Source organism: Bos taurus, chromosome 2 (assembly GCF_002263795.3).
Source record: "Bos taurus isolate L1 Dominette 01449 registration number 42190680 breed Hereford chromosome 2, ARS-UCD2.0, whole genome shotgun sequence".
Classification (NCBI taxonomy): domain Eukaryota; kingdom Metazoa; phylum Chordata; class Mammalia; order Artiodactyla; family Bovidae; genus Bos; species Bos taurus.
The window spans coordinates 121,174,991-121,199,346 of record NC_037329.1 but is presented as its reverse complement, the minus strand read 5'-3'; the positions used below and the strand labels follow the sequence as shown (position 1 = coordinate 121,199,346).

Here is a 24,356-nt window from a genome sequence, read left to right as displayed (position 1 = left end):
TTTTTTTTTCTTTTTTTCTTATCCCAGCTACAAAATACTCTGGGGAGATACATTATAATTTAAAATATATAATATTGCACAAACAACCAAAAGGTTAATTAAACTAAAGAAATAATTACAAAGAGAAAAACCCCATCCCATGAAAAAGAGAAAAAAAGATTCAGCATTCTCTCCATCCCACCCCCTCATTGAAGGTTTGAAGTGGAAGTGACCACCACTCTCTTGGCGTCCCTGACCACGATCCCTTTAAATCATTGGTGAACACACCAGATTATGTACAAGAATCACCAGAGCAGCATCATGAAGCACCAGGGTCTCCAGGGATTCCTGCAGCCCCTCGTCCCCCCAAGAGAGGTGCAGCTTTACCAGCGTGGAGGGTGAGAGCCACCAAGACTGGATCTGCCTTCAGGAGGATGAGCTTTTGCAGAAGCCTGTCGAGAATCTCAAGCAGCTCACCCCCAGCGTATCCCTCCAAGAGGCAGAAGGGTTGAGGCGGAGAAGTCGGGCTTACCAGAGTTGTAAGTACTCGGCTTTGATCACTGCTCTGTACCACTGGTACCTGGCTTGTGTCCTAAGCTACGGGGGAGTCAAAGTTGGTGGCTGGCTGGCCAAGGTATCCCGCCAGGCAACACACAGAAGGGCCTGAAGTGGCCCCCTCCCTTCTTGGGGAAGGGAAGAAGGGCAAGAGCAGACTCTTGCAGGTGGCACAGCTGGGCTAAGGACTCAGGTGCATCCGACATGAAGACGGCTTGGGAAAGGTGCTAGGGACATACCAGCCTGGACTGGGGGAAAGGAGGGAGTTTGGTCTCTAGATTCTGAACCACAAGGAGCCCTTCCAGGAATGGAAAATGACTGGGAGGGACAGATTCCTAAGGGAGGCAAATTTCCCAGAAATGAATGCCTCTTACCCGCTGGGATAGGAACCAAAGTGTGTCTGCCATCCCTGTCAAGCCAAAGGCAGGTGGCACGGCCTTCCTTGCCGGCTCATGGGTGACAGAGTGTTGTTTTGGCGTCCTCCATGAGACCGGCGGTTTAGCCTCTGTCTACACAGGCACATGGGCAAGGGCTGTCCCTTGGGACTCCTCAGCAAGAGTCCCCAGGAACATCGGGTATTCAGCAGAGAAATGTAGGCTCTTCCAGTGGGGGGTGGGGTGGGTGGGGGAAGTTTCCTCCCCCTCATGTCATCCTACGGTTGGCACAAGTCAGAGTTCCTGGTTTGGATTTAGCGAGCCCCTTCCCAGACATGAGCAGAGGCCCGAAGGGCCAACAAGGAACAACCCAGAATCTGCCGAGAGCTCTGGCTGACAGAGGCCACTGGGGGACATTCTTAGTCAGTGTCTTCCGGGGCCGGGCTGAGACGGGCGAGGGAAGTGGGAAGTGCTGTGGGTGGGGGAGCTGCTTGCTCTGGCTCCCCTCAATCCCAGTCCTCCCACTCTACGTCTTCCAGCTGCAAAGGGGGGACAATGGAGATAATGGAGAGCACGAACACATATTTACTCCTCTGAGTCAAGTCCAGACCCAAGCTCCCCAGCTGCCCCATTTCAGAATAGCCCTCCCTGCAACCCCAAGCCCCACTCTCCCGGGCTGGACCCTGCCTCCTATGAAAATGAAACACTAGCCTCAAGGAATGTCTGGGGAGCCCTCTGCCTAAGGGGTGGGTCTGATGGTTCTAGACTCAAAGGAAATGCTTCTACCAGCCAACTCTGGACACAAGGGGACGCCCTGCCTGCAAGAACCCAGTCAGTCAGTCCCTTAAGGAGAACTTGTCTCCTGCTGAGCAGAGAAAAACATGGCTCCAAGAGGCAGCGACCTTGAAAGTGGCACTCTGATCAGAAGCCAGTGCAGCACAGGACTAGAGGGACTCACTGGGCCTTCACTGGGGGCTCCAGCACCCTAATCCCCTGCTGAAGTCTCCCAGGCAACTCTCTTGGCCTGTTGTCAGTGGATCCCCTGGTATAATGAGTTACAGAATGACTGTTCAGGTATGTTTTATGTCAGGTTTTAAAAAGGGCTACAAAGACACCAAAGCCGTGAAAGCCCCATGGCATGAGAGGGCACCATGAGCCTTCTTTCCTCTGGGTATAGTGAGGCCACAGGTGTAAAATACTCACGTAGGTCACTGTGGCCCCCAGCCCTCAGTCTCCCAATATGAAAAACAAGGCCCTTCCCATCTCTCTAATCTGTTCCCTCTTTATCGCAGGTTCCCTGAGCTATGTGATGGAAGGAATCATGGGGTTGTTGTGTGACAGTTCTTGATATAACACTTATGTGAATCAGAGGTGTGGGCTGGAGCCTCAGTCCTGTCCCTTACTAGCTGTGAGAGCTTTTTGCCCAGCCTCTCCTTCATATCATTTCTCATTTGGAGAGGTAGTGAGGAATAAGAGTAATAGGGCTCTGAGCTCCATTTTGTGGTGGTTTTAGGACACCTGTCAGTGCTCCCACATCCCACGCTCTGTGCTAACAGGTGCACATGCCTCACCACCGCCACTCGTGAGCTGGTAACGACCAGTGCCACATTTAGATGGCGCAGCAGAGGCTCAGGTCGAGCGATCACACTGTCTGTTGCCTCCAAGGCCAGGGTCTTAAGGTCCCACACCTGGTGACCCTGAGTCACAAGATCTGGAGCAGGGTCCGGCACCTGGATTTTTTTGGTGGTTCCTCAGGTGATGCTGATAGGAACTAATGTCAAGAACTTCCCCTATCCGCCACCCTGGAACTCAGGGGAAGCAGAGCCTGAGCCTGCTGATGACTGCTCAGGGCCTGAGCGGGAGGCCTTGGCTCCCTTCCCACAGCCGGCCACCTCAGATGGGAAGGGATCCACCATGAGGGGCCAGTAGGGCTTGGTGGGGAGAGTCCTCAGACCTGGGATCACTGGGCTTGCTTCCCTGTGGCCCACCATCAGCAGGCCCACTCACCTCACCGGAGGCATCCACTTTGGAAAGTGCCATCTGCACTTCTTCTTCAGTCATGTCCAAGTCAAAGTCCTTCTCCCAGTCCTCACTGATGTCTGTGCTCGAGCCTAGAACCATGATCCACAGTGTGAAAGATGGGAAGGGCACGTGGCGCAGCTGGAGCTGGGCTGATGGAGCCCTTCAGAAGGGCCTGACAAATACACACCAAAGGGCTTACATGCTGCTATCTCTGCCTCAGTGATCCCACTTTTAGGAATCTATTTTAAGGAAGAACCCTGGATTCAGTAAAAAAATTTAACCAAGAGAATGTTCACTATAGTGCTGTAACACTGATAAAAACTTAAAAAACCACCTAAAAGTCCTCTGCTAGGGAATTATAAAAATAAAGGGTATAGTCCTATGATGGAATGTTATGTGGCTTTTAAAGGTTAGGCTACAGAACATTTGTATGCATGGCAAAATAATCTTACACTATTAAGTGAGATCCAACCAGTCCATTCTGAAGGAGATCAGCCCTGGGATTTCTTTGGAAGGAATGATGCTAAAGCTGAAACTCCAGTACTTTGGCCACCTCATGCGAAGAGTTGACTCATTGGAAAAGACTCTGATGCTGGGAGGGATTGGGGGCAGGAGGAGAAGGGGACGACAGAGGATGAGATGGCTGGATGGCATCACTGACTCGATGGACGTGAGTCTCAGTGAACTCCGGGAGTTGGTGATGGACAGGGAGGCCTGGCGTGCTGCGATTCATGGGGTCGCAAAGAGTCGGACACGACTGAGCATCTGATCTGATCTGATCTGATCTGATTAAGTGAGAAAAAGTAAGTTACTGAGTCGTGGAGAAATATTTTGGTCCGGAAACTCCCTGGGAGCCATGGAAATCTCTCAGAAGAAATAAACAATGAACCTCTTCTGCCTCAGTCACTCCATTCTACCTACACTGATCCTGCTGCTACTGAATCATATCAGGCACATTCCCACCTAAGGCCTTTGCAAGGACTGTTCCCTGTACCTGGAACTCTTCTTCAGATACCCACAGGCCAACCTGCTCAGTTCCTTCACACCTTTGCTCATATCTGACCATCTAAATGTGACCTGCCCCGATCGTCCTATTTTCACTTGCAACCCTGTCCCCCTCACTCTGCTCTGGATGGTCTTTTCCACTGTATTTATCACTTGCTAGTGTATTACATAATCAGGTTCCCCGTGCTTGTTGTCTAATAATAGAGAAGCTAGAACGTGAGCTCCTGGAGGACAGGGATCTTCTATTTTCTTATGTATTCCAAGTGACAAGAACAAATAGTTTGTACTAAATAAACATCCATGGACTCTTTCTCTAAATCAGGGGTTGGCAAACTATGGCCTGTGGACCAAATCCAGCCTACCATCTGCTTTTGGAAATAAAATTTTGGAACATAGCCATGGCCATTTGTTGACATATTGCCTATGATTGCTTTCATGTTGAAAAGACAGAGTTGTGAAGCTGGGACAGAAACTGTATGTCCCCTGAAGCCTAAATATTTGTGACCTTGCTCTGTACAGAAAACACTTGCTCTGCCCTGTTCTAGGTGATTCTGATGCCTGCTAAGGTTTGACAGCCACTGCTCCAAACATTCGTATTTGGGTATGCCTTCTTACAGACAATATAAAAAAAGTACATGTGAAAGTTATTACTGAGAAGAAAATGACAAAAATAGTTCCTGTGAAAAAATACATGCAGTATGGTTTCATTTAAAAAAATATGCTCACAGATGCATGCACACACACAGAAAGGACGAGCAAAATACCCATAAGAATCCAACGATCGTTACTGCTAGGTGATGAGGTCATGGGGTAATGTTTCTTTTTTTCTAAAATCATATATTACTTTGTAATCATTTTTTTTTTTAAGCATCTTTAAAAAAAGCAAGCTCTGATCCCCCAAGGGCACCACCTGTAAATACCTTGTTTCTTCTTGTCTAGCTTGCTCCTTAACATGTACCCAGGCTCTGAGACTTCCCCAAGCCTGGGCCCCACAGTCCTTATTAGGGTTCTTGCACTGTTCTCTCTAGTCACGCATCTAGCCATGTGGTAGTGTCTCTGGCCTTCTCTGGTGGCTCAGATGGTAAACAATCTGCCTACAATGCAGGAGACCTAGGTTCGATCCCTGGGTTGAGAAGATCCCCTGGAAAAGGGAATGGCAACCCACTCCAGTATTCTTGCCTTAAAGAATACCCATGGACAGAGGAGCCTGGCGGGCTGCAGTCCATGGGGTTGCAAAGAGTCGGACATGACTGAGTGACTAAGCACATAGCACATAGCACATGGTATCTCTGGAGTCAAGCAAACCTGGGTGGAACCCTCTTTTTTCTACTGTGTAGTCCTGGGCAAATTATTCTGGGCTTCAGTTTATTTATACTGATAAAATAAGAATAAAACCATCCTCTTTGCAGAGAACCACCGGAGGAGCTTATTAGAAAGCAGATTCCTCCCCGTCCATTCCCCTCATTCAGATTTAGCAGGTGTAGGTGGTGGCCCAGAAATCTGGATGATTCTGTATAGATCTTGGCCTGCAGTTTGAGATACAGCAGTGTGACAAATAGCAGCATCACGTAAAGGGCCTGTAACATACATCAGTTCAGTCGCTCAGTCGTGTCTGACTCTTTGAGACCCCATGGACTGCAGCACGCCAGTCCTCCCTGTCCATCACCAACTCCTGTTTACGCAAACTCATGTCCACTGAGTCGGTTGTAACATACATACACAGTGGATATTCAACAAATGGACCTGTTAAAGGCTGGTCCTACAGTTAAGTAATTTTGCACATGGTCCCTCAGCCAGTCAGGATCAGATCTCAAACAAAGACCCAGATCTTCTGACTCCACGTTTAAGGTTCCTTGTGCTTTCAGGACACTCTGGTGGCTCATGCTTGGTTCTCTGTCAGTGCAGGCTTCCTGTGGGTTAGAAGCCAGACTCCCAGCTGATTTCTCCCTTCAGAGCTGTGGCTGTGGTCATGACAGCTCTTCCTAACCTCAGGTTTCCCTCCAGGGATTTGAAACTCTCTTCAGGGCTTAATGCTAGGGCAAACCCGTTGGGTAGAAGAGAGTCTCAGGTAACATTTTTGGAGCACTTTATACTTATCTCAGAGGGTGGATGTAAACAGTCCCAGTTTACAGATGAGGAGACAAAGGCTTTGAGTGGCAGAGAGGTGAATCTGGGCTTTCTCTGCCACCTGCCTTCTCCCACCATCCTGTCCTGTCACACAACAAGAGTACTAGTAAGATCGCCATTACTCTGGGCACATGGCAGAGAACTGATCTATGCAACAATTTAAGACATCTCCATGGACTGTTAATGTTTTCTTTTGTTTGTAAGGAATGGGGAGTTTTCGAGTGATTACTAACATCATAGTGCTGTCACTCACAGCTCATTTTATTCTGTTTAATTGGATCTTTGCTTCTCCAAAGAAGAAATGGAGGCCAAAATCCCTCCCAGGTGGTCAGTCAGTGGTGAAGCGGGGCCATAAGCCCAAGGCTCTTTCCAGTCCTCAGTCCACAGGGCCCGCTCCAATCTCTCCTCCCTGCTCCCTGCTGAGGGCGCCTGAGCAGGCTAAGTCTAGTCTCCTCAATCAAATGGACCTCGGCACAAAATGCAGGTGGGAAGCAGCTCTGCAATGACAGGCATCACCCTGGGACCTCAGGAGTCCCTTTGGCTTGGCCACCCCAGAGACTGCTGTACCCAGAGACCAAGCCTCGCTCATGTCATCTTTGGATGTGGACACAAGAAGGAAAAGGAGTCACTGCCTCCAGGACAAAAAATCTATTAAGATGTTACTCTCTACTCTGTTCCCACTGTCCCCTCTCAGTCCAAGACCCCAGCTTTGCCCCACTAAGTGTGTGAGATGCACTGGACCAAACGGTTACAAGCTTCCGCCACATCTTCTCCATAATCTCATTTCTTCCAGCCTCTACCCATCACATTCTCCAGGAGCCCGCTTCCAAATGGAACCGATAATTCTTAAACCTTCCAACTGCGTCACTGTTGTCCCCACCCTTACCCAGCTCAGACTCTAGGAACCGTCATTCTGATCACTTCTGCATACACTCGACTTTTGTCCTTTTGAGTTCACCTGGATAAACTTCAACCCTGATTCAGTCCAACTCCCCACCTGCTCTGTGCCTGCACCTGAGTGACTGAATGTGGCGGGACAAAAGTACAACAGCGGTGACTGGTCTCTCTCAAAATTCATAACCATCATCTCAGAAGCACCCTTCGTACCATCCACCCAGCAACCCCACAGCACCTGCTGAGCCCACCACCTACTTTGCACTCTCCTAAAGGCTATTTCATATTTCTCTAAATACCTACTGGGTGGGTGATTTATCTTAGTTTCCTACCAGTAAAAAAGAAAAAGAAAAAAGGAAAATCTCACAGCTCTCATAGGATTTTTGGTGAGGACTGAGTGATATGCATATCAAGTGCTCAGCACAGAGCTATATACACAGGAAGTGTCCAGAGACTGGTTGGTACCTTTTACTATCTTGATCATCTCCCCAGAGCAGGGCTCTACCCCAATTTCTTCCCTGACTGAGGCTCTATCATGGAACAATGAGTCTCAACTTATAGAGAAAATGGAGGCTTACAGAAGATCAGTAACATTTCTGAAGTCACATGGCTTATGAGCAAAGTTGGGATTTGAACCCAGAACTGTCTGAACCCCAGAGGCTGAGCCCTTAGCTTAGCCTCTACATGTAAAGCTCCTAGTACAGGTTGGGCATGTAACACAAGCAGCACGACCTGCTGCTTTGTGGCACCATGTCCAACTTTCTGAATTTGGCTTAGGATCTCAAGTTGTATTTCTGAGCCAACCCCACCTCCCTTCTTATTCCTCCCTCACCTGGGAACAATACAGAAAAGTGGGCTTTGGTTACACCCTTCAACATGCCCCATGCCCTCTGCTTTTTGGACTCTGTAGGACCCTGCAGCCTGGACTACAGCTCCCCCACCCGCACCTGCCCCAAACTCTCCAACCCACCTATACAATGCCTGTCTCCTCGCTGAAACACCTGCTCATGCCCAGCGGTTCCTTCTTTCTCTGAACTCCTCCGGTACCAAGCCTGCCCCGTACTGCTTCTTGCTTCATCATAAAAGACTACAGCCTTTGCCCCTCCCTCCTCAGTGTCTCATAAAGAGTAGGTAGGAGCTCAATGGATGACCTCACTGAATCAGAGTCAGAAGGAAAGCACTGTGTTGGAAACTAGACATCTCGCAGTTTCCATCAGGAAGCAGAGCAGGGCAGGCTGTGAGGGGCCCGTTTCCATCCACAGCAGCAAGCCAGTCTCTCACCGCCAGCAGGCCAGTGTGCACCTGCTGGGCAAGCTGGGTGACTGGCTGGTGCTGAGTGTGGGCAGACAGGATGCCTGTGGGTGAGGAGCTGAGGGGAGGTCTTGCTGACAATCGGCTGCCTCTGCAGAGGTACTCTGGATGTAACAAAACAAGCTGACACCAGCAATACCACTGTTCTTTAACTGCAGGAGTTAGAGAGGTTCCTCCCCGACACAAAGTCAAAGTGTCTCCTGTCTCAAATTTCACTAAGCAGATAAGAGACTAAAGCTCTGTTACTTAAGCTAGGTCACTGCAAGTTCATGAGTATTCACTTTATTCTTCTTTAAACTGTACACGTAAGCTTTGTTCAGGTATTTTATAATAATAATTAAAGAAGGCCTGGGGAAGCTAAATGACTTTGCTGAGGTCATCCAGGGGAGAAGACCCTTGGTAGCAATCAGTGTCATAGGAGGTCCCACCCCGAAACTGAACTGTCCAAAAGGACAGGAACTGGCACCCTGTGGTAGCTAAGGGCACGGGTTTCAGGTCAGACAGACCTAGGTCTGAATCTGGGCTTGCTACTCTCTGGCTGTGTGAATTTGAGCAAGTTACTTAACATCTGAGGCTCACTTTCCTCAACTATAAAATGAGGACAGTAATATAGGGAAATGAGATGTAAATTAGAAATTAACAAGCTCCCCTGGTAACTGAGAAATTAACTGCAATATTACATCCTTAACCCATGATTTGACATAAATCTTATTTTGTCATCCTAAGATGCATCTTAAGTTCAGAGGATTAATGCATGTTGGAATTGATGGAATACAGTAATAAACACTCAACCTATAGTAGCTGTCATCATTATCAGTATCACAAACAAAGGCCATCTCTCCTAGGATCCTCACAAGGGACAAGGAGACGAGTGTGCCTTGTGAGGTGGCAACTCTCACCTGCCCAGCCCCCGCATGCTCCCTGGGCTTTGGCCTCGACTCACCTTTTTTCCCATTGTTGGAGGGTGTAGACTTCCCACTGTCCGAGTTCAGCTCAAACACCCGTAAGTCTGTGAGGATCTCTTCCCTGAGAGTCTCTACTCTGGCTGGAGGCCGGGGCTCTGGACCGCTGGGGCGGCAAGCAGGGGTGTGGGGCTTGGACTGAGCTCGGGGTGGGGGTCCAGTCTCGCCCGTATCCACAGCCAGGTCCTGTTCCTCCAAAGATGCCTCTAGAAGCTTCTGGGACAGGTCCTTGGGCAGCGCTGGGGCCTCAGAGGCAGGGGGCGGTTTGGCAATCTGTGTCACCAGGGAGACGCTCTCACTGCTCTCCGAGGGGGTCACCTCTGTTGGAGGCTCGACGGGGGTCACCAGATTCTCTTCACAGGGGCTCTGGGGACCAGGTCCTCCTTCAGGGGATGTGGAAGGTCTGGCCACAGGAACCTTTGCCTCTTTTAGGGACGTGGGTGAAACGCCTGCAAGCTCCTCTGTCAAGAGAGAGAGGAAGGAGAGTGATGTACTCTGGTCAGCCCCAAGGCCATCATGGAGACCACCAGACAGAGCTCAGGTCCTCATCAAAGTCTGCTCTAGTCGGTTTCCTCACCTCCTCTCCATGGTAGTTCTGTAGGTACTCCCTGCTGGTCAAAGTATCTCCTACCCATGAGGCCTAGTGCATGTCTGGCAGGCACTCAGCTTCTACAAGTGCAGCCCAAGGTAACATGACAGCTTAGAAAGCCAAGACCTGAAAGTCAGTCGGGATGAGGTTCAGGTTGAGCTCTGCTCCCTCCTGGATGCATGATCTTGGGCAAGCCACCAACTCTCCATTGACCTACCTGCCTCATTTGCAAAAGAGGGATAATAACGTTGTAGTAAGGCCCATACGTGTAGAGCTTTTAGTACGGGTTGGGCATATAATATAAGCACTTAGTAACTGTGTTAACATATCATACAGGTGACTCCAACACACTCCTAATAAGCTGAGCTACCAGGCAGAGGAAGCTCAGCTCTGTCCCTAAGCCAGTGCTTCCCAAGTCTGGCTGGGCATTAACATTACCAGCAGAGCTTGTTAAAAATACAAGTCTGGGGTGCCCCTGGAGGTCCAAAGGTTAACTCTCCACGCTTCCACTGTAGGGGGGTTTGGTCCCTGGTTAGGGCATGAAGATTCCCCCCATGCCGCATGCTGTGGCCAAAAATTAATTTAAAAAATATGTAAGTTTGGCCACATGCCCAGAGTCTTAGAAGAAGGAAATTTGGAATTTCAGTAAGCTCCTCCTACTCTGAAGCAGCTGGTCCATGGGCTGGCAGCTGACACATGCAACCTCTGTGCCTAAACCCGGGCCACCAGACTTGGTAAACACCCCCTTGTAGCTCAGACTATCCTTGGCACCTGCAAACACCGTGTTTAATCCCTCCTTTCCTGAGGTGCCACGTCCCTCAAGGCTTCAGCGAGAATGGCCCAGACAGCCCCCCACAGGCAGGACTTGGTACTTGCTCATCGCCTCTCAATACCTCTTACCTTCTTCCTCCTCCCAGCCAGGCTCTTCAGAGATGCTCTGTTCTGCCCGCTGTTTCAGGGCATCCCTCCGGGCCTGCTCCTGAAAGTGGGGGAGGAGTAGACGGCCAGGAGCAGTCAGGGAACCCCAGACTCTGGTTCTGACTCCAGAACTCTTGGTACCCTCTGTCCCCTTCTTCCCTCAACAAAACCCAGCCCCTTACCCAAGGCTGAGTGGAGTACCTCCCCTGGTTAGGCCACCATACCTGCTCTAGTTGATGGACTTTATAGAAATACCGATGCCAGAATTCTGAATGGGAAACAGCTGCAGGCACCTGGAGGGAGGGGACAGTGGAAATGGGACTTTAGAAGTGGTTGTGTGGGGTCCATGTCCCCAGCCTTATCAGCCAGCTCCCAGTCATTCTGGATTTCAGAGGGTCTAAGCAGCTGAGCTGTGATTCTTACAGCACTTTCAACTGCCAGACCCACCTTCCTGGCCCAGGAGGTAGAAGAGAACTCCCATCAGGCTTTGCTGGCCCTTCTATTTCTCACCGTGATTGCCAGAAGCCTGGTGACTTAGATTCCCCCACATGGATTCCTGGCTCAGGAGCTGGCTGGTTAGGCTCCACAGGGCCTCCTGCTGCTCTTTAGGCTAGAGGACTCCACAATGACTCTGGACATGACCCTCCCACGTCCCCACACCTTCAGCCAGGAGCCGGGAAGGCCCTCACCATCTTGGTGTAGAGGGCCCGGATGGAGGGGCTGCCTACAAGGAGCTCTGAGATCTCCCCCTTCTTCTCCTCCAAGCAGAACTGGGAAAGCCAGGCATCAAACAACTCTGGGGGCCCTGGAGAGGGAAAGATACTGATGGTCAGTTCTGTGGGGCTGAAGAAAGAACCCTGGGCTTAGAGAAAACACACCAAAGCCTGGACATGGACAACGAGGAAAGGGTAAGGTTTTTTCCAAAGCCACGTGGCCCAAGGTAGGGGATCAGGCAGGGTGAAGGGATGGGTGGGCCTGCTATCAGGGCATGGCGCCTCAGTGATCTCGGGGGGGGTGCAGTCTCCTCTCTCTCCAGGGCCTGCGTGGTTTGTAGCTCACTACACTTGGCTACTGAAGCCTCTCCTCTCTGCAATGGCTGCTCTCAGGTCACCAGTGACGCCATGCTGCCAGATCCAACAGCAACTTCTCTGTCCTTGGTCATGTGGTCATCCTATAGCTTCCGCCCTGGGAATCACTACCTTCCCCTTGAAGCCGTCTTCTCCCCTGGCTTCTCATTCTTGCCTGTATTTCCTCCTCCTGCTCTAGTAGGTCCATCTGAGTCTTCAGTGGGCTCCTCTTTCTCCTTTCTTTATCTCTTCTCATTCTCCATTTTCTCCCAAGATGACCTCCGCTAAACCACGAGTTTTAACCTCCTTCTCCCACTGACAGTTCCTCAGTGTGGCAGCTGAGGCTACCTTTCTGGGCTCCAGATCCAGAGGTCCAGGTGCCAGGACACATCCACCTGCACAGATGCTGCAAATGCAGTGCATGCTCACCTTCTTCCTCCCGCACCTGTCCCACCCACCTATCCACCAGAGACCTGCGGGCCCTCCCAGGCTCCTCCCTTTTGCAGTCACTCTGGATTCCACTTCCTCAGTGTCTCTTCTATGCACATCTTCCTCTTCAGTCTACCCGGCCCTTCCCTGGTTCTGGCTTTACCTCTGACATGAGGATTCCTACCGAGCTTCCTAACTGGTCTTCCTGTCTTGTCTCTCCCTCTCTATTTCGTCCTTAACAAAACACTGCGTGAAGGCTCTTTTATAAAATGCAAAATCTGATCACATCAGGTCTTAAGACTCTTCAACAGTTCTCTACAGTATGGCTTTTTAGACTATGGTCCAAGGATAGGCTTCAAAGGGTTCAAGAACTCCCATACTGCACATACAATTCTATTGAAAGCGGGCGTATGATTTTCAACTGAGTTTTAAAGGCCTTTGTGACTCAAAAAAAGGTTAAGACCCGCTACCTTGAGTCTTTCAGGACAAAATTCCAACTTCTTAGTCTGGTACCCAAGGCCCTCAGTCCAGTGCCCCTGGCAGCTCTCACTGCCCTCATTTCCTCACACGTACTCTCTGTCTGGTATTCTCGAATGCCTAGGTTTTTCTAGACCTTCAAATGTCCTGTTGTCATGCTTCAACACTGTTCCCCCGACTTCTACAAGTAAAATTAGTTTACTTCTAATTCATTGTTAAAACCTTAATTCAGGTGTCACATTCTAGGATTCCCAGGCTGGGTTATGTGCCATCCTCTGGGTTCCCACTGCTCCCCTCTCTCTGTGGAAGCAGTCACTCCATCTCTAGTTATCTTTGCTTTATTCCATTTCTCTCTCCTAAAGGCAGGCAGGTTCCTGGAGGTCTGGACAGGGTTGATTCAGAGTTCCACTCATGTCTGGTGTCTAGTTCCCACCTAGACACCAGTTCCCCTCTCTAGATGTGGGGCTTGCTGTACATCAGGAGCTTAGCAAACAGGCCAGAGGGAAGGCAGGCAGGGCAGCAGGGCTGGGAGGGAGCCCAACTGAAGATAAGGGATGAGAGGAGCAAAGCCTCTGTAGATGGGGATGAAGACAGTTTGCGTTCAGAGAGGAAAGGCAACCATCAACCCATCCCACTAGATGCAGGGTTCAAAGCAGCCCCGGCTCTGGTCCTTTACACAGAGGCTACCTGACCACTGCTACAGAGACAAACAGGGTGTACAATCCAGACCCCCTTGGCCTCCCTGCCCAGCAAGCCTGCCCCTCACCACAACCCCTCACCATCTGGTTCATTGCAGTAGGTTGCTGGGTCTGACTGCAGGCTATAGAGGCGAGCCTATAAAAAAAAGAAAAAAGAAGAGAAATTCTGGGGTGCTGGGGACAGAAAGCAATGCCTCTCTGCCAATCAACCACGACCCAGCTTCTCCCCTGTTGGCTACCATACCAACAGGGCACTTGGTAATTAACAGTGTGGGTTATGAGTGGAGCACTGAGCTAGGAGTCCTAAACTGGAGCTCCTAGAAAAATGGTCTTTCACCCAGTATTCCATCCCTGGACTAAGAAAATAAAGTAAGCAGGCTACAAAATCATACACATAAAATAGTTTTGAATTATACGATATACAAAAAACAGTAGTGCAAATATATTAATAAAGTCCAAAACTCACTGGCAAATTTTGAAATATTTAACTCAAGTTAAAACAATTCATCAAGAATTTCTTAATTTCATAGCCAGTCTGCCAAATGAACTGCAAGCTGTGCTCCCATTAGGGCCACAGGAGTCGTGAACTTTAGCTGGTACATGGAAAGCCCATCCTTCCTTCCTCGTTATTACAGGAAGCATGGGTGGGCTGCATCAGAACTTCAGCAAGTGATTTTGGTTGATTCACTGTAATAATTTAAACTTCTGTAATTAAAAAAAAATTTCACAATCCACTTCAATGTGTACTAAGTGGTGGTGCTAACACTAGGGCTGAAAAACATGCTTGAAAAATGTTTGGGGTGGAAATTCAACACGGTACAATGCAGGCCAGGCTGCTGTGACACCACACCGCGGGTGTGGGAGATGCTCCAGGGAGTGTGAGAATAATGGTGAGAAAATGCAATGCAGCAGAAACACACTACTGTTGCTGATATGACTGCTCTGAAGACATACTCCTCCTGTACACTTATTCCAATTGAAAATTAGTCTTAAACAACACAGATGTGGAACTCATGCCTGTAAAGATGCTCTCGAGCACTCTTTGTTATGGATGAAACTGAAAGGAATCTCAATGTGCAACACTAGACAAATGACTGAATAAATTATGCTATATACACCTGCAAGAAGTTAAAGACATTAAAATGATAGTGATAAGGAAAGACGCTAATAGTTATAAATTTTTTAAAAGCGGGTTAAAAAATTGCATATATAAAGTGCTTTTCTGTTAAAAAGAAAAACAATCAGAATCAGTGGTTCTCTTTGAGTGATGGGATTATGGGTTTAGAAATCATTATCTTCTTGTTTATTGGTATTCTCCAACTTAATTATATACACATATTATTTCTTATGAACATGTACTGCTTTTGTGAGCTCAGGTTGGAAGCTAGAGCCCAGGGCCGCTAGTGAATACCTTGGTGCCATCATAGGGCTCAGCCGTCCCAGAAGGCGTGCCCATCAGGGTGATGACGTCACAGTCGATGGTTTTGTCTGGTGAGGGGGCAAAGGTATCGGAGATCACCCCCAAGAAGTCAGACAGCCCTTTCTTCATTTTCTCTGTCGCTCCAGAGGAGCCTTCAGTCTGCAGAGAGAAGCCAACAGAGGAAGTGAAGTGGCTCAGGAGCAGGCTGCGATCTGGGGTATGGGGTAGAGAGGGGTGAAGCATCAGGGGTCAAAGTGTACTGTGTCGGAGGACCAGGGAAATGTTCACAACGGTTCACCCCATCTCTGGGGCTGGAGACGGACAGAGGGGCAGCCAGGGTCACCACCCCCAGATGGGGGTGCAGATTAGGGCCGCAGTAGGCCTGTGTAGGTCAGAGCAGAGCTCCTTGACTGGCTGTTTCGCCAAAATTTCAAGGTCAGTCAAGCTGATCAAAGATTGACAGGAGAGGATCCATGGCACAGACATTCAGCAGGGAAAAGGACTTAGAGGGAGAGAGATGGGAAAGGTACCAGCTTTCGGGTCAATCTGGGATTTGAATCCCAGCTCTACTACTTGTTAGTAATGAGACCTAACCTCTCAGAGTCTGTTTCCTTATCTATAAAATGCAGATAAATATACTTCCTGCAGGGCGTTACTTTGGAGATTTTTTAAGAGATAAGGCATGCACAATGTCTGGCACATAGCAAACATTTAATAACTAGCAGTACTGTAATATTACAATCTCATCATCATCATTGCTCAGGAGGTATTTTGTATGAAAGACTGAGGAAATATGGGCAGGATGAGGACAGACAGCCCTGCCTAGAGACAAGCCTGGGACCAGCTGAGGGCCAATGCATGGACCCCCTAGAAGGGGCAAGTGGGGCACCCATCTGGAGCCATGCTGGTCAGAATGCCCTTGAGCAAGAAGGGACGGTGTGCTGAGAGACAAGACCAAGCTCCGCAAACCTTGCAGCAAAGTGTCATATTTATTTCCAATGAGGCTGCCCAGGCATTTTAAACCTTGAACCTATCAAATGTGCCTGGCACATGTTGGCACAGGTATATAATTGTATTTGTTGAATTAAAAAAGGAATAAATAAATGAAGGACACAAGTCGTGTCTCTGCTACTGGCTGGACATGCAGCGGTTCAGCTGGGTGACTACTTGTCATTCATGCTCATCAGTGGCTGTGGTCAGCAGGCAGACAGTATTTTCTAAGATTCAACAAAAGAAGCTTGGTTAAAAACACTCCACAATATGTTTTTCATAACATCGCCTCTAATTACAAGGCAGCTGATTCCACTGGTGATCAGAGAAACTGAAGTCTGTTCTACTACTAAAGGGGAAGTTGCAATACAAAACCAGGACCCTATACTTCCTCGGAAATTTGAGCTCTGCGGGGGTATCTCTGACTGTATACAATTTTCACTTTTCATGCTGACTTGAGAATCTAACTCCTATCTCAGAGGAGAATTCCAGTATACATCTCTGACTGGTAAAACCTGGACCAGTAAAAATACAAGCTGGCAAAAACTTTTTGGAGGTAGTTCTACAGTAGATATTAAAAGGTCTAAAACTACATCTTATATCCTTTTCAATACCTTATTTGGAAGAACATATTAAAGGCAAAGATTAAGCAATCAGAATGTTCACTGTAGCTCTGCTTACAATACTGGAAAAAACTGAATCAGGAAACTAGGAACTGGTCAAATCCACATAATAGAATACCATGCCGTGGGCATGCCTGGTGGCTCAGTGGTGAAGGCTGCCTGCCGATGCAGGAGACACAGGTTCAACCCCTGGTCCAGGAAAACCCCACATGTGGCGGGGCAACCAAGCAGCGCACCGCAAGTCCTGAGCCTGTGCGCCAGAGCCTGGGAGCCACAACCACTGAAGCCCACAGGCCCCAGAGCCTGTGCTCGACAAGAGAAGCCACCATAATGAGAAGCCCACGCACCACAGCTAGACAGCAGTCCCCGCTCGCTGCCACTAGAGAAAAGCCTGGGCAGCAGCAAAGACCCAGCACAGTCAGAAAAATGAATAAATAAAATGTCAGAGAAAAAAAAGAATACCATGCCATTTCTGACGCTGCAGAACTGGGTCTGCAGTGATTAATTAAACAAGTAGGTTATGAAACATGGCGCTCAGGCTCTTGGGGTGGAGGTGGTACTCACAGTCAGCTTCTCCTTGACTACGCTGGCGGTGGCCGCAATGGTGCAGGCCGTGTCGCGCTGCACCACCTGGGTGAACTCCGTCAGGTCCCGCTTCATGAACTCCAGGGCTTCGGAGGACTAAGGGAAGACAGAAAGCGCTGACAGCCAGCGGCTCCACCACCCTTTGTTTCCTGCGCTTCAGTACCAGACAGAAACGTGGAAAACAACGGACATGGGAACCTGGGCTCAGAAATAACGCTTCCTTGTCCCAATCCCACGACCTGGGATTACTCAACAGCAGAGAGCACAGAACTTCCTGCTGGTCTGAAAACAGGGGACTGAGCTCAGCCCAGGTACCTAGAAGCTCTGTGGCCAGGAGGAACTCTCATCAAGTCCTCGGTTTTCTCCTAGGTAATGAGGGATGTGGCCTAGAGCAGTGGTTCTCATGAGCAGACTGGGCTAGGGGGCAGGTGTAGTCTGAAAACAAGACAGACTGCATCACATCGCTATGCTGTAAGCCATGACCTTTGTTTCCAATTGCAAACAGGAAGAGAAAGGATTTTTTTAATCAAAGGAAAGTGTTCTCTATTTTTACTTCTTTTTTTTGTTACAAGGAAATTCAGTTGAAATACGAGACAGCAGGTGAAATTACTTGTGTGAAAGGTTTCACAAACAGGCTGGATTTGTAACAGCAATAGTTTAGAAAGCTTTTATGAGCAAATTTTGACAATACCAGTAAAAAGGTGTGCCATTTTTCTGTATTCAACAAAAGGGGTGTTAAAAGAAATACTGGATCAGAGTCTCTCCTAGACTGCCCTGGTTCCACCATCTCAGAGCTCTGTTCATGCACAGAGCTCCTTTGGGCAGAACTGACACTCGCTTCCGTCGGACAGTTTGCCTCTCACTCTGTGCTCAGACCAGTGGTGACAGCAACCCCTCAGCTCTTGTCTAAGTCTTACGTTGTCTTCATCCTCACCCACTCCAAGACATCTTCCTGGACTATCTCTGTGCTTACCTCTGCAAGCCCTTTCATTTTATAAGGGATAGTTACCTGCATTTTTAAAGTGTCTTTTTGAGTGTTCTGGTGATTTTTTTTCTTTGGGGAAGGGTCTGCCTCATTCTCATCAGCCTGGCAAGTCTCATCTATCAGCCAGAGGTTTCTCTGCAAGTGGGAATGCCTCCATTTCAGATCTGGGACTCCTTAACTGGACTGGAAGAGTCATTTATTAATTCTTTCTCCATGCACACTACCGCCACCTTAGTCCAGGCTAACCTCCTCTTTCATCTGGACTCTTCTCCCAGGTTGCATGAAAGTGAAATTCGCTCAGTTGTGTCCAATTCTTTGCGACCCCATGGAATTCTCCAGGCCAGATATAATGGAGTGGGTAGCCTTTCCATTCTCCAGGGGATCTTCCCGACCTAGGAATTGAACCAGGGTCTCCTGCATTGCAGGCAGATTCTTTACCAACTGAGCTATGAGGGAAACCCCCCAGGTTGCATACTACTACTACTAAGTCGCTTCAGTCGTGTACGACTCTGTGCGACCCCACAGACGGCAGCCCACCAGGCTCCCCCGTCCCTGGGATTCTCCAGGCAAGAACACTGGAGTGGGTTGCCATTTCCTTCTCCAATGCATGAAAGTGAAAAGTGAAGGGGAAGTCGCTCAGTAGTGTCTGACTCGTAGCGACCCCATGGACTGCAGCCCATCAGGCTCTTCCGCCCATGGGATTTTCCAGGCAAGAGTACTGGAGTGGGGTGCCACTGCCTTCTCCCAGGTTGCATAAGATGGCTTTAGTATCTTTTCCTCATGGCAACAGGGGGAACTCTGTAAGTCAGAGCAGACAGAGATGCCCCTGCTTTACAGCCTTCAGTGGTTACAGGGTATCCAACGTCAAGTATGAAAGTATAAAATCTTTCCCTTCACTTACAAGGTCCATATAATCTCATCTCTGGGAGACTCTCCCACTATGCCCCTTACTGAGGTCCAGCTGGCCATGCTCAAAATTTCCCCAATGTTCCAGTATCTTTCCTACTTTAGGGTGTCTGCATACATCATTCCCTCTCCTTGACACATAGTTCTAACTCTTCAAGTGAACAAACACAATGAACGAACCCCCTCAGCTGGATAACTCCTGTTCCTCCTTCAGAGCTGTACCTACATGTCACTCCCCTGGGGGCTTCCCTGATGCCACCTCAGACCAGGCTGGCTCTTCTGCTCATGGCACCTGCACGTTCTCTTCTTTAACATTTCCTCTACTTTAGATTTCTGATTACCTGTTCACTGTCTATCTTCCTGGGTAAACAGTAAGTTCTGTGAACACAAAGCCTTTTTTTCCATTGATACTCTCCCAGTGTCTGACATAGAGCCTGGCATAGTTGGACTGGCATGTACCAGGGAGTTTTAATTATTAACCATTTACATGATTATCTGGCAAATGGCTGTCTCCCTCCCTTGACTGTGAGCTCTGAGGGGACCAACATGAACAGACATGGTGCCAGCCCTCTGGAAGGTCAGTTTCCTGGGGAAAATGCTCACATAACAGTGCTGAGATGCAAGGGCAGAGCAGTGACCAGTGTACTGTGGGGAGGCTGGAGCGACTTGGTGAAGAAGTCTGGACGGAGCCTTAAAGAATAAGCAGGAGTTACTGAGGAAGCCTGGGCATGGTGGCACCTGGAGTATACTGAGGCCTACAAGCATTTCGGTCCTGGGAGAAATGAAAATAAAGAGCAAAGCAGAAGTGGTGAGGGAGAAACCTTGAGAGGGTGACCAAGGTGGGCCTGGTCAGCCCTGTTGGTGACGGGGAACCACCAGTGTCTGAAAGAGGTAAGACATGATGAGATTCGTGTTTTTAACATGTCACTCCTAAGACTGGGAAGGATGACAGGTCCAAGACTTGAGTAGATTAGAAATGGAGGAAGACCAGTCAGGAGGCTGTTGCAATAGTCCACGAGAGAAAACAGAAGAATATGAATAAGGACAGCCCTGGTAAGGATGCCAGGATGGAACTGGTTCAAGAAATATTAGGCAAAAAAGATGGATTTGGTGATTAAATAGATGTGTTGACTGAGGGAAACAAAGAGTCAGGAAGAGCTACTGGCAACTAAACTAAGTGACTGGGTGGTTGCAGTGCTGCTAGCCAAGGGAGGAAACAGTGAAGGGGAGCAAGTGTAGAGAGAAGCTATATAGCTAGATATATATATTCTCTAGTCTCTATATAGTACTATATAAAAACCACATACTATCTGTACTGACTGGGGGATATTTGGGTCAACTGTCCCGCAGGAGCTATTCTCAAATACCAAAGCTCCAAGGACAGGACTAGGAGTCACCCTAAAATGAAAATGGAAGAGCTCACCAAGGAAGAGTCTGTTGAGTGAACAGCGCAAGGCACTGAGGACCAGGTTCCTCAAACGCCAGCTTTAAGAGGCAAGCAGAGGAAGAGGAACTCACGGAACAGGAAAGCCTGGAGAAGCAGGTGGAGAACTGAGACAGAATCATGCCATAAAAGCCAAGGGAGTAGACTTTCAGGAAAGAGAGAGTGACCGCTAGTGTCTAAAGCAGCAAAAGGTCCAGGAAGATAAGGGCTGAAAAACATCCACTGGATTTGGCAAGTGGTAGGTGAAGTTGAGTGTTTACAAAGATAAGTCTACATGTAGTGGCTTCAGGGGTGGGGAGCCAAGAAACATGATGTTGTTGACTTCAAATTTTAAAAAGGAGGCGAGGCTGTCACCTCAAATTAAAAAAGGAAGTGGTTCGACAGGGAATGTGAGGGGACAGTTAGGTTTGGGGAAAGTTACTGAAGGCAAGGGGAGGAGCAAATAAGAGACTGAAAACACTTGCTAGGGTAGGGGGTGGAGGCTGAGAGGCCCAAGACCAGGCCCAGATGAGTCTGGGGAATCCGTGGTAGAGGCAAAGAGCAACGTAATTCTTCCCACCAGTGTGCATGGGCAAGTGCGACACACACATGCACACGCATACACACACAATAGGAGGAAGTAAGAGGAAGAGGAATGCAGATTATAGCATAATCTCAAAGCTGTAGTTTCTGGGGCAGCATATGCTGCAAGAAAATTGGGGGGGGGGGGTTGCTGGGAACTGTGTGGTCCAGATGCAGCCAGGATAGTGAGCACTGAAAGACCAAGAACAAAATTAATAGAAAATGGTAGCTGGTATTTACTCTCAGTTCTTAAAAAAAGGTACTTGTTTAATACTTCTTGTGTGCTAAATACTGTTTTGGTGCTTTACATATATCATCATTTAATCATGACAACAATTCTGTCAGGTAGGTATTATTAGTATTCCCACTTTACAGATGAGGAACTGGGGCTTTAAGAGGTTAAATATCTTGCCAAAGTTTATGTAAGTGTAGGAAACTAAGTCTTTTTTTTTCAAATGGGGAACTGTCAAAGGCAGAAACAATACCCACTCCCCCTGCTTCAAATGAGAGAACAAAGATGGAAGGCTCATCAACTACCTATTTTTCGTGTTATGGGAAGACCAACCTTGACAGTAATATATAGGAGGCCCTCACACAACATTTGCTAAATGAATGTCAGACTCTCCTTCCCGAAGACTGCTCAACAAGAAGCAAACTACTCTGGGGTCTCTTCTATTAGAATTCAGTTTGAAATTCCCCTTCAGCTTCAAGCTCAGTTTGAAACTGAGTCTTCATTAACAACATAAACAGCTCAGGCCATTCTCAGATTTTCTGGGCTGTAGCTGAAAGGCTAGTATGCAGGCCAGGCGAGGATAAAAATGCTCAGAGAGTAGAGCATTGATTTAACTGAAGCCAGAAGCCTCCTGGAGTTGCCCTGAAGCAGGACTCACCCCAGATGCTTGAGGTAAATGGTAATTAACTTTTTCCAGAATTCAGATGAGTTGGTTTTGACAAACCAGCACGGAATGAAACAGGATCACACAGTGGCATTGTCCACGGGCAGAGCCAAGCCTCACTCAGCCCACAGGGACTGCTGTCTCCTCACTAGACCATGAGTGTGGGGAGGCCCACGACTGCATCTGTTGGGCTAATGTCGGTATCCTGAGGACCAGAGAGTCAGAGTGCTGGCTATGGCATACACTCCTATTTGCATATAAGACTATAGGAGTAAGTTTCTATCGCAGAATCCTTTTTCTTCAAGGCCTAGATCAAATGTTCTCTCTTTTACAAAACTGAATTTCCCAAGTGGGAATACACCACTCTTTCCCACGGATTCCGACGACACGGTCGCTCCAGTCTTTAAGGCCATCTTTGTTTCACTGTAGGTAGAGTCACACTGGTCTGAGTTGGGGGTCTGTCCTCCCAGAGGGCCCAAGTCAGCCTGGTCCCCGAGGCCCGGAACCCACAAGGTTCAGCGGTTCAGGCTCGGAACAGGGTGCAGGGAGGTGGCTTGAGGCCCTACCGGAGGAAGGGCGCTGGCCCAGCTTACCTTCTCCTTGACTGCCTGGTAGCTCTGCTGCAGCCAGCTCCGCCACCATCCCACGTCCTCCCTGTGGAAGACAGATACATCTGGCGGCCCCGCGGTGAGACTCGGGGCCGCGCAATGATCGGGTCTCAGTTCCCCTCTCAGATGTGGCCCGTGGGCTGGGGCATCGAAGGCCGCTTCCCCACTCCCTCACGCTGCGATTCCACCCCGCCCTTTCAGTTCCGTCAGGCCCGCGCTGGCCTCCCGTTCCCCCGGGGGACCCTGGCCCAGCACCCCAGCCCTGGGGAAAATTCGGGGCCCAACGCCCGGAGAACTGGATGACGGGCTCACCCTTCCGCCATCTTGCCCGCATGACATCACCACTATTTACTGACCTTTGACTTCCGACACGGCACCGCCCCCTCAAGCACCACCCCGGAGCGGGAGGCCCAATCCCCGCGCCGACATCGTCCTCAGCCCCGTCTCCGCCTGGCTCCATCATTAGACTCCGCCTCCTTAAACTCGGTTCAGGTTCGGTCCAGGGTTCGGACTTAAAACTCCGCTCCTGAAAGCTCGGTCCAATCCGCTCTCAGGATTGTCTCCAGGCCCCACCCCAAATGTTAGCCCCGCCCCCCCACATCGAACCCAGGTCGGTATCCGCTGACATCGGATACGGTAGCCGTTTTGGGTCAAGATCGGCCGGTGGCTGAGGGCTCGAATTGTAAACCGGGTAGAGAGGAGGCAGGGAGCGAGCCAGCCTGGAGCTCGAACGTCTGTATCCCTGAGCGCAGGGCTAGGACCGCCCCCCTTTATGAAACCTGCCGCGTAGCAGCAGCCTGGGGTCTCTTCGGGCTAATTGAGCAAGCGCAGTCCGTGGAGCTCTGGGCGGGGTTTGGAGGAAATTTCAGAGATGTCTTCGATGCAACCTTTGGGGGAGGCGCTCTCAGGAGATTGGGGAGACAGACACATTTAGTTAGCTCAATTTTTGGCGACCCAGATCAAAACTACGTAAAGTGGATGTGGTCGGGAGAAATCCGGAGACACTCTGGAGGAGAAAGACTGTGTGTGTGTGTGTGTGTGTGTGTGTGTAGTCTAGGGTTGAAAAATTGTGTGTGTGTGTTTGTGTATGTGTGTGTCTGGAGGAGGAAGATTTTGTGTGTGTGGTTAACTTTCCAAATGAGGCCTCCGGTGTTCTTACCGCCTCATCTGCTACCTGGCTGCATCTGCGCCCTCATACTTTGGCCTAGATCCCGTCCTCTCTTTAATTTTTAAAAAATTTTACTGGAGTATAGTGGATTTATAATCTTGTGTTAGTTTCTGCTGTACAGCAAAGTGAATAAGTTATACATTTGTGTTCAGTTGCTCAGTCGTGTGACCCCATGGAATGTAGCCTGCCAGGGTGTTCTGTCCATGGAATTTTCCAGGCAAGAATGGGCTGGGATCCAACCCACATCTCTTGGGTCTCCTGCACTGGCAGGTAGATTCTTTACCATTATGCCACCTGGAAGACTCCATGTATATACATATATATCCACTCTTTTTTGGATTATTTTCCTGTATGGGTCATTTCAGGAAAATTCCATGGATGGAGGAGCCTGGTGGGCTGCAGTCTATGAGGTCGCTAACAGTCGGAGACGACTGAGTGACTTCACTTTCACTTTTCACTTTAATGCATTGGAGAAGGAAATGGCAACCCACTCCAGTGTTCTTGCCTGGAGAATCCCAGGGAAGGGGGAGCCTGGTGGGCTACCATCTATGGGGTCGCACAGAGTCCGACACGACTGAAGCAACTTAGCAGCAGCAGCAGCAGCAGCAGAGTACTGAGTAGAGTTCCCTGTGCTCTTCAGTAGGTGCCTATATAGTTATCTATCCATTGTCTCTTGTCTATGGAGTGTAGCTATAATAATTCTTTACCCCCACTCCATTTTGTTTCCCTTTTTACAAGATTATTTCTGTCATCATGCATGCTG

The 24,356-nt window shown here is 49.0% G+C and overlaps 1 protein-coding gene across 2 annotated transcripts; it reads right to left on the bottom strand.

Annotated features, from left to right (window-relative positions):
- Nucleotides 1-10: 10 nt before the first annotated feature.
- Nucleotides 11-22,923, bottom strand: BSDC1 (BSD domain containing 1). 2 transcript variants are annotated; one of them, NM_001035026.1, is made up of 11 exons: nucleotides 22,782-22,923; nucleotides 22,411-22,471; nucleotides 17,005-17,121; nucleotides 14,819-14,986; nucleotides 13,489-13,543; nucleotides 11,426-11,541; nucleotides 10,961-11,029; nucleotides 10,719-10,797; nucleotides 9,211-9,690; nucleotides 2,916-3,019; nucleotides 11-1,447 (listed from the first exon to the last, which is right to left on the bottom strand). In NM_001035026.1, the coding sequence occupies exons 1-11, from the start codon at nucleotides 22,886-22,888 to the stop codon at nucleotides 1,415-1,417; spliced, it is 1,389 nt and encodes a 462-aa protein (NP_001030198.2). In that variant the 5' UTR covers nucleotides 22,889-22,923; the 3' UTR covers nucleotides 11-1,414. The 2 variants fall into 2 exon arrangements, with proteins under 2 accessions (NP_001030198.2, NP_001240651.1); NM_001253722.1 differs by lacking the exon at nucleotides 22,782-22,923 and adding an exon at nucleotides 22,738-22,771.
- Nucleotides 22,924-24,356: the final 1,433 nt, after the last annotated feature.